This window comes from Lutra lutra, chromosome 10, assembly GCF_902655055.1.
Source record: "Lutra lutra chromosome 10, mLutLut1.2, whole genome shotgun sequence".
Taxonomy (NCBI): domain Eukaryota; kingdom Metazoa; phylum Chordata; class Mammalia; order Carnivora; family Mustelidae; genus Lutra; species Lutra lutra.
In genome coordinates, this window is record NC_062287.1 from 110,340,575 (window position 1) to 110,355,901 (window position 15,327).

At 56.0% G+C, this 15,327-nt stretch overlaps 2 protein-coding genes across 5 annotated transcripts in view; one reads left to right on the forward strand and one right to left on the reverse strand.

The window, feature by feature from the left end:
• On the reverse strand, positions 1-12,680 carry MRPL21 (mitochondrial ribosomal protein L21). Of its 2 annotated transcripts, XM_047691020.1 has the most exons (7): positions 12,442-12,596; positions 8,538-8,595; positions 6,590-6,675; positions 5,040-5,203; positions 2,492-2,544; positions 1,291-1,394; positions 1-115 (listed from the first exon to the last, which is right to left on the reverse strand). In XM_047691020.1, exons 1-7 carry the CDS (start codon positions 12,539-12,541, stop codon positions 51-53), a joined length of 630 nt encoding a protein of 209 aa, XP_047546976.1. In that variant the 5' UTR covers positions 12,542-12,596; the 3' UTR covers positions 1-50. The 2 variants fall into 2 exon arrangements, with proteins under 2 accessions (XP_047546976.1, XP_047546977.1); XM_047691021.1 differs by lacking the exon at positions 8,538-8,595 and having other exon boundaries at positions 12,442-12,680.
• Positions 12,635-15,327, forward strand: part of IGHMBP2 (immunoglobulin mu DNA binding protein 2) — a 25,010-nt gene continuing 22,317 nt past the window's right edge. For all 3 annotated transcript variants that reach the window (XM_047691017.1, XM_047691018.1, XM_047691019.1), the window contains exons 1-2: positions 12,635-12,764; positions 14,852-15,021. In XM_047691017.1, the coding sequence (XP_047546973.1) occupies positions 12,679-12,764; positions 14,852-15,021 (256 nt within the window). In that variant the 5' untranslated portion in view covers positions 12,635-12,678. The remainder of the gene's footprint in view (positions 12,765-14,851; positions 15,022-15,327) is intronic.

Sequence of the window (15,327 nt, forward strand, 5' to 3'; positions counted from 1 at the left end):
TCCAGAAGACAGGCGTTTATTTTTATATTCTGTAAACATGGCCTTCACGGTCAGCACAAACGTGGAGCGATCTCGATGGTGTTTATCCGGAGGACAGTCTGCGGGTTCACGATCACTGGGAGAGAGAGAGCAGGGTCACGGCTTGGCCGCACCCGGCGTGCCCACGAGCTATGCTGAGACCCTGCTGCCGGACCACCTGCTCTTTGCGAGTGAGTGCAGGTCAGCCTGGCACCGGCCCTCCCCAGGTGGCACCCAGACCCTGTGTGGGCCCTGCTGGCCACGTGCCATGAGGGCCTCCTGAGGAACCCTCGTGCTCCGTGAGCCCCCATCAGAAGCAGCACAGGCTCTAAGACCCGGGGCCTCGGAGGCTGGGAGCAACCCGGCCCTCCTTCCCCCGGCGTGCGGTGAGACCCCCGGTCTGCCTGGGGGTGACAGAGGGCGGAGGAGAGGCTCCTGTGGACCTGACCTGTGGTAAAGGCCACCCCACGGTGTCAGGGTATTTTACTAACTCCCCACTACTGGTAGTTCAGGCCAGCAGTTCCCGTGGTGACCAAGGACTGTGAGGGCTACAGGTTTCCCCAGACAGGCCACTGCAGCCCACGAGCCCAGCCTTGAGCAGCCTCCACAAGGTGACTTCCAGAAGAAGCTCCTGCGGGGACGGCCCTGCAGACAGCCAAGCTCCCGTCCGAGGCATCCCCACACCGTGCATGCGCCGAAGCCCACGCTCCCCACCCCGGCACCTCAGGCCCCTCTGGCTCTCTCTTCTCTATCAACCAACAGGCCCCATCTTCCGGCCTCCCTGCTCCCCTGGAGGGCTCCCTCTCCTCGCTCTCCCATGTTCCGTCACAAACACATGTGGGTACAAGCGTGTGTGGACGGACATATGTGCCCGGAGGCACAAGGTCGGGTGTTACTCCAAGATTCGTTCCCGTTCTCTGGGTGACGTTGTGCTGAGAAGACCCCTGCCAACCGCCACGTCCCATTTCTCTGTCCAGTCTGTGTGGGACGTGACTGCTGCCTCTGGTGTCTGCGTCCGTGTCTCCCGGGGCAAGCTGCGTCAGGCTGTGGCAAGGGCCTGAAGCTCCCGGGGCTCTCTCCCTCCACACCTCTGGCTTGGTTAAGACGGGCCTCCATCTGCCCCTCCACACTGGACCCAGAGTACTGGGGCAGAGCTCTCTCCCCCATGTCTGTGGCTGGCGCATCCCAGTGGCCCCAGACCCCTAACAGCTGCAGGACCATCTGACGGAGCAGGGTGGGGACATGACACCTGCCACGCTTTCTCTAACTTACCTTTTTTCCTCTTGTAGTTTTTCCTTTTCTTAAATTTCATATTGATTTTTGGCCACGATTCTGTCTTTTCAATGACTGTGGCCTCTACACGAACGAGATCCTTTCTAGAAGGGAGAAAGATAATCAATAACATACCTTCTCGATTAGTTTTCGATCTAATGCTTTATGTAAGAATTTCCAAAACAAACCTTTACTTTGTTTTTTGCCAATTATAAAAGTAGCACGTCCTCCCTGCAGATATTTTTTGAAAACCACCAAGAAGTAGGGTGCCTGGGTGGCTCAGTGGGTTAAGCCGCTGCCTTTGGCTCAGGTCATGATCTCAGGGTCCTGGGATCGAGTCCCGCATGGGGCTCTCTGCTCAGCAGGGAGCCTGCTTCCCTCCCTCTCTCTCTGCCTGCCTCTCTGCCTACTTGTGATCTCTCTCTGTCAAATAAATAAATAAAATCTTTAAAAAAAAAAAAAGAAAACCATCAAGAAGCATGATCAAGCCCAGTGTAGAAGGAAGGGGCGAAGGCTGAGGGGACGGGGATCAAGGGGTGTGAACTTCTGGTCATGAAATAAATCAGTCATGGGGATGTGACTTGGCTCGGGGAATCCGGTCAATCAGATTGTAATCACTTTGGGAGGAGACAGAGGGTTAACTAGGCCAATGGAGGTCTGCACTTGGTAAGGTACAGAGAACAGACATGATACTGTGAGCTGTAATTTAATAATAATAATTAAAAAAAAGGGGCGCCTGGGTGGCTCAGTGGGTTAAAGCCTCTGCCTTTGGCTCAGGTCATGATCTCAGGGTCCTGGGATCAAGCCCCACATCGGGCTCTCTGCTCAGCGGCGATCCTGCATCCCCCCTCTCTCTGCCTGCCTCTCTGCCCACTTGTGATCTCTGTCAAACAAATAAATAGAACCTTTAAGAAAACCCCAAAAAACAGCACACGGGCCCTAGGCTCTCTCGGTTGAAAGAGCACACGACTTGATTCTGGGTTTGTGAGTTCGAGCCCCACGTGGGGGAGGTAGTATTTACTTAGAAAAAAAAAAAAAAAAAAAAGAACAAAAGAGAAGAACAAGGTAGTCTGTCAACAAATCTTACAAGCCCCACAGTAATAAATCAGCAGCACTAGTTGGGCCCGGGCGTCCTCTGTCTGGCCTCCCCCCGCAGCCCCCGTGAGTCCCAGACAAAGCCCCGCACAAGTGCGCGCGTTACCCGAGGAGCGGCTTGCCGAGTAACGTGAAGTTGTCAGCTCCAACCAGCAGGACCTGCGAAGGAAATGGGCGTGTCACCAAGTGCCAGGAAAGTCAGTGGCGCAAACACCGGAGCAGGAAGAAGGTACCCGCCACCTCATCGTTTCCCGGGATTCGAACTGGTGGGGAGGCAGCCAGCCCTGGCCCCAGTGCTGGGTCTACCTTCCTGTGCCGGCCCAATGGCAGAGCCAGGACCGCTGTCCCTGAGCACTTGACACGCTGATCGCCCGCCCAGAGGACAGTGTCAACCGTCCCGTGCAAACAACGATGGCCTTTTTTTTTTTTAACTTTTTATTGGAAGGTACAATGTATGCGGGAAAGCCACACCGTGGCGTCTCTGAGGCGGTTCACGACTGCTGACCCCGCTGAGACGGAGGCTCATGTGTGTTCTTTTAAAGACTGGGAAAGTCCACATGGACGTTCCAGAAACCGTCCTCGGCGCAGCCAGACGTGGCCAAGTGTGGCCTCAGATGAAGACATCTTTGCACTGCGAGGGCAGCAGTGTTTTAGCAGGTGTTGGAAGGCCGTCTTAAATTTTACGGATAAGAAAAATACCTGATCAGGGTGCCTGGGGGGCTCAGTCAGTTAAGTGTCTGCCTTCAGCTCAGGTCATGATCCGGGGTCCTGGGATCGAGCCCTGCACTGGGCTCCCTGCTCAGTGGGGACCCTGCTTCTCCCTCTGACCCTCTCTCCCTCATGCTCCCTTGCTCTCAAGTAAATAAAATCTTCAACAAAAAAAAAAAAAAAAAAAAAAAAAAGGAAAGAAAGAAAGAGAAAAAAAAAGAAAAATACCGGATCGTATAAAACCTAAACATCGACAGACAAAGCGTACTTTATAGCGACGTCAGCAGTCTCTGATGACAAATTACCGAGACACCGTCTCACAGTGATTTTCAGGCTGACGTGTTCCTGCCACTCAACCTCCTAAGTGAGGACAAGCAATCGGGATCACGTGGTCCTTTCGAGAATGTTTTTGTTCATGTGACAGGTTACAAAACATTATCTTTTTGGGGGGCGTCTGCCGGCTCAATTGGTGGAATGTGTGACTCCTGATCTTGGGGCCATGAGTTCAAGCCCCACGTGGGGTGTAGGGATTACTAAAAAAAGCAAACTTAAAAAAAAATGTCTTTTTAGTAAATCTTCTCAGATACACTCGAGTCTCCTACTTATTTTATTTTTAAAGATTTTATTTATTTGACAGAGACACAGTGAGAGAGGGAACACGAAGAGGGGGAGTGGGAGAGGGAGAAGCAGGCTTCCTGCCGAGCAGGGAGCCTGATGCGGGGCTCGATCCTAGGACTCTGGGACCATGACCTGAGCTGAAGGCAGGCGCTAACGACTGAGCCCCCCAGGCGCCCCCCTCCTACTTTAGACGTTATGGAGTAAACGAGCCCTTGCTGAGGAGCTCACGACAGAGCCCCTGTGGCATTGGGAGAAGGGAGCTCTGGTGGCTCTTGCAGTCCATATGGTCAGTCAGTGCAGCTCGGAGCTCAGACTGCAGGCTGGGAGGACACCATCTTAGAAACAGAGTTTAGGGGCGCCTGGGTGGCTCAGCCAATTAAGCTGCTGCCTTCAGCTCAGGTCATGGTCTCAGGGTCCTGGGATCGAGCCCTGTATTGGCCTCCCTGCTCAGCGGGAAGCCTGCTTCTCTCTCTCTCTCTGCCTGCGGCTCTGCCTGCTTGTGCGTGCTCTGACAGATAAATAAAACCTTTAAACAAAACAAAACAGCATTTAATGCTCCCCTTGTTGTACAGACTCAAAGAGTCTGCAGTTACAAAAGAAGAAAGCTAGTGCAGAACACTTGGGTAAATATATATTTTAAGCTTTATTTGAGAGAGACAGAGTGAGCTTGAGCGAGTGCACAGATGGAGAAGTCCCAAGCAGACCCTGTGCCAAGTGGGGAGCCCAAGGCGGGGCTCGATCCCGCGACCCTAAGACCATGACCTGAGCCAAAACCAAGAGTCGGACCCTTCACTGACTGCGCGTCCCAGGCACCCGAGAACTTAGACTTTATAGGCTTTTATAAACAGAGTAAGAGGAAAAAAAAAAAAAGGCCGCCCGAAACAGCAGGAAGCATTTTAAGTGGTGGGTGGAAACGCTAGATTCGCAGACCAAGGGCGTGGAATGGCCGGTAAGGCCCAGCAGTGCCAGCCAGATGCCTCGGGAGCAGCCGCCGTCCATCCGACGCCGGCGCAGCGCTCCCACCAAGGCGCTCTCCATGGCCGTGCAGCTGAAAACCCTCTGCCTGTACCCGGGGTGCTCATTCTCTTCTCCGGGAGAACGTTCCCGAGACGTGGGACCTCAGCACACGTATTTTCCGGCACGGAAGTCTCCTGGGTTGGGGCTAGCCGCCCGCACCTCGCTGGCCGCCCGCAGAGGGGGGGACACCTGTGCTCCTGCCCTCGGCTCTGCTTGCCTTTGCCCGCCGATCCGAGAAAGCCTCCTGGGGACGAGCCCAGGGGCAGGAGGGCACATTTGGTGACTACGCCCTGAGACGCGGACGGTCTCACCTTCTCCAGCCGTATTCTCTCTCCACACGCTACGTCTAATTTGTTGTTGATTAAAATCAGGTCCTCAGAAGTCACTTTCCACTGCTGGCTTGCGAAGTGGACCACAGCAAAGAGCCGGCCGTACTGGCCCGTGGCAATCAGCTCGTTCACCTTCCCCACGACCTCTGTGGGGGAGAAAGCCAGGATGGTGGCAGGCCGGTCGGCCACTCACACCGGGCATGGCAGCCACGCGGCCCCATGCAGCCCAGGCCCACAGCGATGGTCATATGAGGCCTTGTGCCCCCTGCTCTCCCTCAGTAGGACGGCAAGCTCCAGTGGCAGCGGGGGTGGGTGTGACAGCTGTCACTGTGCCTCTCTGCACAGCTGGGGCTCAACCTGCCCTTCCCAGGAGCACGGGCTCCTTGGCATGGGGGGCACCTAAAGACACGTGTCCCCCAGACCTCATGGAATGCCTCACGGCCACCTGTGTTCTCTGGCCTGAGCACTCAGCGTGCCTGGCTTGGTCTCTCTGACTGGGCGGGGTTGGGTGAGACCTTCACCCTGCGGGATTCCCGGTCTTTATTAAGAAAATGCCAGAGGACTGGCCAAGTGAAAGGAGAGGCCTTTCTGCAAACCAGGAGAAGCTAGAATGACCCCCGCCCCCCGTGCTAGATTCTACCTTCAAGCTGCTGCCCACACAGCTCTGGGCTCTCACGGCCTCACCTCGGCTCATAACCCGCTCTCTCCCACCCCGGTCACGGTCTGGTAAGCGTCTATGAGCCCTGACCCACCCCGCCTGGCCTGGGGCTGGGCGCTTGGAGAGGAACACACACTTTTCGTTCTTGAAGCAGAGTCAGGCCAGAGCCGTGGCTGGAGAAGGGGCAGAACACCGCTGATCTCGCACCGCATCTCAAATGGTACTTTAAACCTGGAAGATGGGGGCGCCTGGGGGGCTCAGTCATTAAGTGGCTGCCTTCGGCTCTGGTCATGATCCCGGGGTCCTGGGATCGAGCCCCGCATCAGGCTCCCCGCTCAGCGGGAAGCCTGCTTCTCCCTCTCGCACTCCCCCTGCTTGTGTTCCCTCTCTCGCTGTCTTTATCAAATAAATAAGTAAAATCTTTTAAAAACATAACAAACTAAAACTGGAAGACGCCCCACGCGGACCTGCATCTCCAGCCTTGTGAGGAAAAACGGAGCCCTGTGCTCGCTCACGGCAGTGGTGGCTGGCCACCTTGTCCCTCCTCGTGTCCCAGCACCCGGACAGTTTCTCCAACCCCCAGGGCAGCACCAGCACCCACTGCTCCCCCGGCTGTGGAGAAATCTTTCCTCCCCCCGCATCCTGCCAACAGCAGGGAGATGGAGAGGGACCAAGGGCCGCTCCCTCGCTCACACTGCCCACCTTGACCTCGGTGGGTGCTCAGGAGTGTCTGCGAAAGGTGTCCAGTGGTAAAAACGAGCCTAAGCGTTCACACCACGCTGGGTCTCAGGGCATGTGAAGACGTGAGATCCTGTTCTGTGGCCGGGGACAGGCCCTCCTCCCCACCCCTCCCTCTGGCGTCCGCCTGTGTTACCTGCATGGCGTCTGGTCTCTGCAGCGGGGTCTGGCAGGACAACTTCTGGCCAAGGTGGTGAACTCAGCGATGTTTTAGGAACGTATCTGTAAAACACATGTGACGCATGTGTGGCCCGTCCGTGGGAAAAGACAGTTCAGAATCTGTAAGAAATGGCTGTGCTCAGGCCGGAGGGGTGTCGCTGTCCGACATGGGACTCTTTGGTACAGACCCGCCCCCTGGTGGCACTGGGGACAGCTCCCACATGACCCCGTGTTTCAAGAAACACCCACTTATCCCTCAGTAATCAAAACAGGAAATCCAGCCATTTTATTCCAGAAGAGTCCCTCCTAGGAATAACTACCCCTGGGGCCATGCGACACTCCCCACCCCGCCAGGCAATGGGTTCTCTGCCTCCCAGCACGGCTCCTGCGCGTCACCCCGACATTCCAGGGCTCCATGGGCAGGGCTCCCATGATAGGAACACCCCTGCTCTGTCCCCAGCTGGTCCGCCCTGACCCCTAACTCCTACCAGGCAGGTGCCTGCTCGGCCTTCATGCCCAGACAGGAGCCCCGGGACTGAACCCCGCCTCGGCCACCAGGTGAACATGACCTTGGCAAGCACCTCACGACTCTGCGCTCCAGTTTCTTTCACGGAGCAAATGGGGATAAAAGCACCTGCCCCCAGGGCCGCGCGGACTAGCTGGCATGGGGACGTGTTCAGGGGCCACGGCACGGCCGTCAATCGTCTGTCTGTCCTGCAGCAGAGGACTCAGCTGCGCATGGAGGGCAGCCCACGGGCGAAAGGAGGCGGCAAGGTCTGTCTCACTTCCTGCCCTCATTTGGCCTTGAATTTCTGAAGACTACAAAGAGAGGAGAGCTCGGGAGAACCACATCGAATTCAGTTATTCAGAACATTTTAAAGCTTTTGTTGCTGTTTGCCACCAGAGGGAGAGGTCAGTCTTTCTGCAGCAGAGCTCCTGCAAGGAACAAAGGTGGCTCGCCGGGGAATCCGCAGCCGGCCCAGGGCCCCTGTGCTGTGCGGGGAGCCAGCAGGCGCTCACCACAGCGGAGCTCTGGGCGCCGTGGCATCAACCGGCCAAGGAAATGGAACGGAGCTCGTCCACTGCGCTCAGCTCAGAGCACCTGGAAACACGCTCCTGAGCTGTGGCCTGGGGACCTGTGATGGACAAGGAGGAACAGGGTCTGACGGGGGAGCCCCGGCCTCCTCGCAGGGTCTGGCCATCCCCTGCTACAGACGGCGAAACAACGGAAGCTGGAAACCCGAACTCCATGGGGAAGAGAAAGAAAGGGCAAAGTAACGGACATTCCCCCTCAGGATCTCTCTCTATAACCTGATTCTGTTTTTTGAGAAACGTAAGAGCCCCCTGAATCTCCCCACTTCTGAGCCTGCGATGCCAACACTCCTGACAAGTCACTGCCAGGTGCTGTCCTAAGCTCTTCAAATGTAGGAATCTACTGCAGGCGCACAGAACCCTCCGGAGAGAGACTAACAACATCTCCATCTGGCGGGACAGGAAACAAAGCTCAAGGACCTGGCCGGCAAGGGGGGGCGGCCCGGAGCGGGCCCAGGAGCTTCCTAATTCTTAACTGCTATCCTCCACTGCTCCTGGATATCCCTACTAGTGGGTGTGATTTTTCCTCCAAATGATATTTAAGTTCTCCCTAAAAATTCTGATTCAACCTTCCTGTGATTCCATCTTCTCAGAAGTCTCTAATTAGGAGCCATGAACTTTCCTTAACAAAATCAGCTGCATAAGGCCTAGCAGCACATTTGTCTGGATACTCAATGTCCTGTCCGCGTTTATGTCAAGGGTTTAAAAAAAAATACCATCAAAAAGTTAAGAGAAAATTTAGATGTTCTCGAAAACGCACGCATCTGCTATTTTGATTTGAGAAAGACAGTCCTACAAAGGAAAAGTCACCCAAACCCACATCTTGGTATTACCCTTCTGGAACTGCGGTGCTCTGCGAACCGAACCTTCGGGAAGCAGACCCCAGGGAAGCTGAGGGAACAAGAAACAGCGATCGTCACCGGTAAGAAATGCCACTGCTCTTCAGAAGGCAAAACACAAGTACTGCTTCTGTGGGCGCCTGTGTCAGGGCGGTGGCTCCCGACGTTCCTGCGGGAAGACCAGGGTCAGCAGTGCTGGAACAGCAGCGCCCACAGTTAGGGCTCGCGCGTGCCGGGATGTGTTCATCACACCACGGGAAAGCGCCGAAAACCAGAACCGCTCACCCACTGATCTGTTCCTTGACCGCCACATGCCTGGTGGGTTCAGATCCAGCTCTGTTCCCCCCGAGACAGCCTGTGGAGCCCAACTCCTGAACGGAGCTGGTTTCTGTGGCCAATGGCATGTGGCAGAAGGAAAGGCAGGGCACTTTTTTTTTTTTTTTTTTTTAGAGATTTTATTTATTTATTTGACAGAGATATAGAGAGAGGGCACAAATAGGCAGAGCAGCAGGCAGGGGAGAGGGAGAGGAAGAAGCAGTCTCTCCATGGACCAGGAGCCTGATGCGGGGCTCGATCTCAGGACCCTGAGATCATGACCTGAGCTGAAGGCAGGTGCTTAACTGACTGAGCCACTCAGGCCACCAAGGACACGGCATTTCTGAGATTAAATTCTAAGACTGGAACGGAGGCCTCCTGCCCACGGCCAAAGTATGAGCTTGGAAACAGAAAGTCCAGCCCCAGCTGACGAGAGTTCCAGAACCATCCAGCTAAGCAGCCCCTGGACTCCTAACCATTGGAAATGGTGCACACGACAAACGCTGGTCATCTCAAGCTGCTAAATTTTGGGGTAACTCCTGTTCTGCAGCGACAGACGACTAATACGCCAAGGGACAAAGGCAATCACGGTCTACCCAGTGAAGGGTCCAGAATGCAGAGCTTAGGAGTGAGAAGCAGAGGACGGCAACTCAGGAACTGTCGACGGTTTATTTATTCATTCGTCGGAAGATGTCCTGTTCCTGAAGTTTCCTTCGTGGAGGCTCCTGGCTGGCTCACATGGTAGAGCATGTGGCCCTTGATCTCAGCGTTGTTTCGAGCCCCATGTTGGGCATGGAGCCAACTTAAATTAAAAAAAAAAATAGAAGTTTTGGGCTGCCTGGGTGGCTCAGTGGGTTAAGCCTCTGCCTTCAGCTCAGGTCATGATCTCAGGGGTCCTGGGATTGAGTCCCGCATCAGGCTCTCTGCTAGCAGGGAGCCTGCTTCCTCCTTCCTCTCTTTTTCTCTCGCTCTGCCTGCCTCTCTGCCTACTTGTGATCTCTCTCTGTCAAATAAATAAAATCTTAAAAAAAAAAAAAAAGTTTCATCTGTATCTATCTGAGTTTTTGTTATGAACGCATGTTGACTTTTGTCAACTATTTCTTGCATCTACTGATGCATTTTTTTTTTTTTTTATATTGAGCTGTGATTTACGTTTCCTGAAATTCACCTTTCTATAATTACCTGTTAGCAAATGTTCCCAATTATTGGTGTCTCGGGCTGGTTTCTCCTCTACTACCTCGCCGTGCCTGGGGTTTAGACCTTCGGCTTTATCTCTTCTTTTTCTATGACCATTCCTCTGCTGTCTGCACTCAGAGGAATGACTTTAAATATTCTGTCTACACGGGCGACTCCCAGGTTTACACCCACAGCCTGGATTTGACGATCCACTTGTGTATTTGCTCTTACCACTCGCAACTCTAGCAGGCATCTCAAAATCTATGAAGGCTCCAGATCCTCCCCACCCGCCACGCCTGCTTCTTCACCTCACCTCACACCATGGCATCTTCATCCTTCCAGGGTGCAGGCCAGAAATCTCAGTCACTCTTGACCCTTTCCTCTCGCATACCCTCAGAGCTATCAGCAAATCCTCCTGGCTCTCTCTTCAAGAGATCCAGGCTCTGCCCACCTACATCCTCCAAGCCACCACCACCTCTTGCCTGAGTTGTTACTAACGCCCTGTTTTCCCCATTACCTCCTTTCTCTGCAGCTGCTAAAGTGATCCTGTGAAAACTTAGGTCAGGTCCTGTCACTATTTTGCTGAAACTTTCCAAGAGCTTTCTGTTTAATTCAGAGAAAAAGCCAAAGCCCTTACAGTGGCCTACAGGGCGTGGGCGGCATGATGCGTCCCACCCCCAAGCCCATCTCTCATGCCCTACCTCTTGTTCATTCTGCATCTGCCACTCCAGCTTCCTGGCCATTCCCATAACGTGCCAGGCACGCGCCCGCCTTGAAGCCTGGGTGCCTTGACTGCTGTTCCTCTGGCCCCCCTTCCCCATTTTCTCTTTGTGTCCATTCAAACAGCATCTCAGTAGAGAGGCCTTCCCTGACTGTCCTATTTAAAACTGACCCCCTCTCTCCCACTTCACCCTTTATTTTTCTGTATAAGACTTAATGGCTTCTAACACACTATGTAACTTATTTTTAGACACTGCCTGTCTCGCCACACCCCCCCCCCCCACCAAAATGCCAGTTCCATTAAAGCAGGGCTTATTTATGCTTATTACTCCTGTATTCCACCCCTCCCCCACCCCTGCTTGACCCAGGTGCTCAATAAATGGTGGGTGAATGAAGGAAGCCCACTCTGTCAGCACATGAAGCCCCTGTCGGAATATGCTCTGACGTGGGACTCAGTGCCTCTCCTGGGGGCCGCCCCACTGCTGAAGACTCAGCTGCAAAGTTTCTGCACCTGATCTGCTTCCCTGTAACTCTGAGCTACCGTCCTGCCTTAGCCCTGGACCCCAGAAGGAACAAGTATGCTCCTTTCTCTCCCGGGGGCGTCGTCCTTTAGCTAAGGACTGTGGTGTGCCTTCCATCCTGTTTCCCTCTCTCACTCTTCAAGGTCCCATCTGCCTGTCACTTCGGTCATCTTCTCTGTACTCCACGTTATTTGTGTTTCCGAAAGTGGGGTTCTGGAATCGAGCACAGCATTCCAGAGGTGGTTTTAAGTCGGCAGGCTACAGTAACTTCCACTGCTTTTGTGAAAACAGCCCTCCCTACTTAAACCCAAGTTTCACTAATGGAAAACGTCAAGCACACAAAAGTAAAGAAAACAGAATCGTCAGCCTAGAGCCCTCCAGCAGCTGACTCACCAGTTATCAACTCACGACCGATATTTTTGATTCACACTTCCTCTGGCCCAACTTGGCAATTATTTTTAAGTAAATCACAGGTATATTGCTAAATCAGTAAAGACGCCAGCATACTTCTATAAAAGATAAATATCCTTACTAAACACTACACACAACAGATGCACTGTTATCACATCTAAAAAAGAGAACAATTCTTTAATATCAAACATACGTTTGGACCTGGTTTTAAAACACAATTAAATACTTCTATACACAAATACGCACGCCAATCATTTCAAGCAAAAATACACTGTTTTTGACAAACGTAACTTTTCTGAACTTCATAAAAACAAGGCTGCTGCTTTTGATGAAGGGGTTAAGATTCGGCAAGGACGTTCACCACCGGTTTCCAGAGGAGGCCACCGGAGGGTCCACAGAGAGGCTCGAGGCCGGGGCCACGGTACCGCACAGCTCGCAGCCGGACAGACTCGTCTGAATCACGAATCACTCTCGTCCCACCGCCCAGCCGTGTGACCCTGGGCAAGTCACCTAAGCTGTCCGAACCGAGCCTCAGTCTGCTCCCCCCGCAACACAGGCACTGAAGCGAGCTGGAGAGCTGACGTCAGCAGCGAAGCCGCTAACTAAAGGAACCAGGATCCGAACCTGGGTTTCCCCGGCTGCAAGGCGAGTACTATACTCCCGCACCAAAGAAAGGGGTCAACACCGAAGGCATCGGGGCGGACACGAACCCGCACGCCCCGTTCCCTCTTCTCACCCCGCCGCCAGGGTCTCACCTGCTCCGGGCCCTGACCCTCTCAGGACGCTGCGGCTGCACGCGCACAGCAGCCGCCCGAAGGAGACCCTCACGGCCCGCGTTGTTACGGCCGCCGCCATCTTCTCGCAACTTCGGCCGGAAGCGGAAACGGCCTCGGCTCGAACCTTGTGCGTCGACGCACAGGGTCCGGCCCGGGAACTCCGCCCCGCGCGGCAGCCGGACCTCAGTTCCCCCGGGCCCCGGCCGGGCGGCGGCCATGGCCTCGGCGGCTGTGGAGAGCTTCGTGACCAAGCAGTTGGACCTGCTGGAGCTCGAGAGAGACGCGGAGGTCGAGGAGCGCAGGTACGGGGTCGGTCGGCAGTTCCCCAGCGCGGCCGGCCTCGGGCAGAGACTTTCCCTCCCGCCCTGAGTCCCGCCCGCGGCGCTGGTGGGTTCGGCCGCCGCTGGAGCTGGGACTGTCGCCTCCCGGGCGGCCCGTCCCGTTTCGGGGCCCTTGAGAAGCCTTTTCTTTTCGGCCTGGAGCCCCCCACTCCCGACCTTTCCGTCCTAGGTCTTAGCTGCCCTCAGCGCGTCCCAACCCTTTTTCCTCCTCCGGTGCGGGCCGGTGGGAGGGCGCGAGGATGCGGCCGCCTGGGCCTGGGCGGGGCGGGGGTGGGGGAGGGCTTGGGCCTGGCCAGGGGACCTGGCCAGAGGGTTGGGCCTGGCAAGGGTCCTGGGCAGGGGTGGGTCTGGCCGTGGGCAGAGGGGTGGGCCGGGATCTGGGCCTGGTCAGGGGACCTGGGCCAGGGGGTGGGCTCGGGTCCTTGTGAACGGTGCCTTCCAAGCCGGCGTGCTCCCGCCGTGAGTGTCGCGCGGATAGGGCAGCGCGAGCGCGCAGGCGCGGGGAAACACCAGCGCCCGGGCAGGGTGAGGCTAAGGCTGGCCTCAGGGACAGGTGGTGCCAGGCTCGCAGAAAAATGGGTGCGGTGGGTGGAGGGGGAGGCTTCCTGGAGGAGCTGCAGGGACTGGGGTCCGGAGAGAGCTCGCTTGCTTCTGAAGGTGAATACTCTTTAGCTGAAATATGCGGCGAGCGCTTACCGAGTGCCGCGCACGCTCCGGGAACCCTCAGTGTTGTTGTGATTTTGTGCCGAGGAGCTGTGACAGCGGGCGCTTCGGTGGCTTGCCCGGGGTGGCAGGTGGAGTCGGGGTCCGAGGGGAGGCAGTCTGATTCTGGGCCTGGCAGCGAGTCGTTGCGCTGCAGACGTGCAGGCGTTTGTGCGAGAGGCTTTGGGTCCGAAGGTTCCGAGCTTTTGCGGTGGTAACGACCTACGTAGAACCGCAGCTCCACGTATGGCTGTGGGACCTCGCAGGGTACATCCCTGAGCCGCAGCCACCTCGCCTGCGAAGTAGGACTGTTCCCACCTCGCGGGCTTGCTGTGAGCGCAGGACGGGCCGCGGTCAGGCACTCCGCTGGGTACCCAGAGCAGTGAGCGCCGGCGGAGAGGTGGCCGCGCTCAGGTTGAGCAGGGCCTCGTGGGCGAGCGTGTCGTATTCCGTGCCCAGCGGATGGCTCGCTGGGGGGGGGGGATTGACCTTAAAAATAAAACAGCCGTTTGTTTTACCAGCAAGGTGGGTTTATCCGTCACAGCAGAGAATTGCAGTTCCGGGGAGGGAGCTGTGGCCCACGCTGGGGGCTGGCGTAGCCGGTGACGGAGAGGACCTTCATTTCGCGGAGAAGGAAGGCGTGGGAGGGGTCTCTTTGAACGGAAGCCCCTTACGGAAAGGCGGGAGTTCGCGTGGGTGACTGTTGCTCACTGACTGAGTTGCAGGGTGGCGGGTTTCTTGTAGGGGGTGCGATGTGCGTCTCTCCCTGTTGCCTGATGGAGGGTTCTGTCCTGTCAGGGTCTGTAACTGATGGGACGGTGCTGCACCTTCTGCTCTCCCCCCTCCACTTTGGTGAGGTTTCCCTCTGTTAACTCCCAAAGGGGAGCAGATAGATTTGTATTTCAGGTGGATCGCGTGGGCGCTGCTGCTTGTGAGTGGTCGGGGCAAGCCCCCGAGGTCAGCCAGTTTGGAGGCAGGAGGCTCTGTCTGGTCCAGACGATGAGGGGTGTGGCTTGCAGCAGGGGTGTGGTGGTGAGGATGAGAGGCAGAGTGGATGCGTGCGGGTACAGATGGCAGGCGGTGGGGGGGGCACCGATGGGCTTAGTGACACGGGGAACCGGGGCGCAGAGTGCGGGTAGAGCAGGTGAAGAGACCAGCTGGACCAGCAGGACGAGATGCGGAGGGGCAGGACGCCAGGGGCAGATACGGAGCCCGTTTGGGTTTTATTTCGAGCCTGGGCACAGATCTTTGTCTGTTTTCCTCTCCCTTTTACATTCATCCCGGGCGGGTGGAAGTAAGGGCGGAGGAGTGTAAACATTGAACCCTCAGTGTTGGGTGTCTTCCAGGTCTTGGCAGGAAAACGTCTCCCAGAAAGAACTCCAGAGCCGAGGCGTGTGTTTGCTGAAGCTGCAGGTGTCCAGCCAGCGGACCGGGCTCTACGGGCGGCTGCTGGTCACCTTGGAGCCCAGGAGATGTGTGGCGGCCGCCGTGCTTCCCAGCAACAGCTTTACGTCAGGTCTGTGCGTTTGCGGCGGGGGCGCGTGCCTGGTACTCCGTGAAGCCCAGGTCGCACGGGGCTAGCAGGAGAGTTAACGCGTGGCAACGAAGAACCCTTAGAGAAGTTCACCTCTTACGTGGCTTCTCGGTGGTCTAGGTCAGTGTGTCCGGGATGGCAGCCGCGAGCCGCAGGTGGTTCGGGGCGCCCGGACTGCGGGCCTGAGAGCCGTGTGTGCGGTGCTCGTGGGATTTTGAAGCCTGAGTACAGAAAAATTCAGACTATCTCCAGAGTCGTTTCTGATACATGTCGAAATAGTATCTGCCA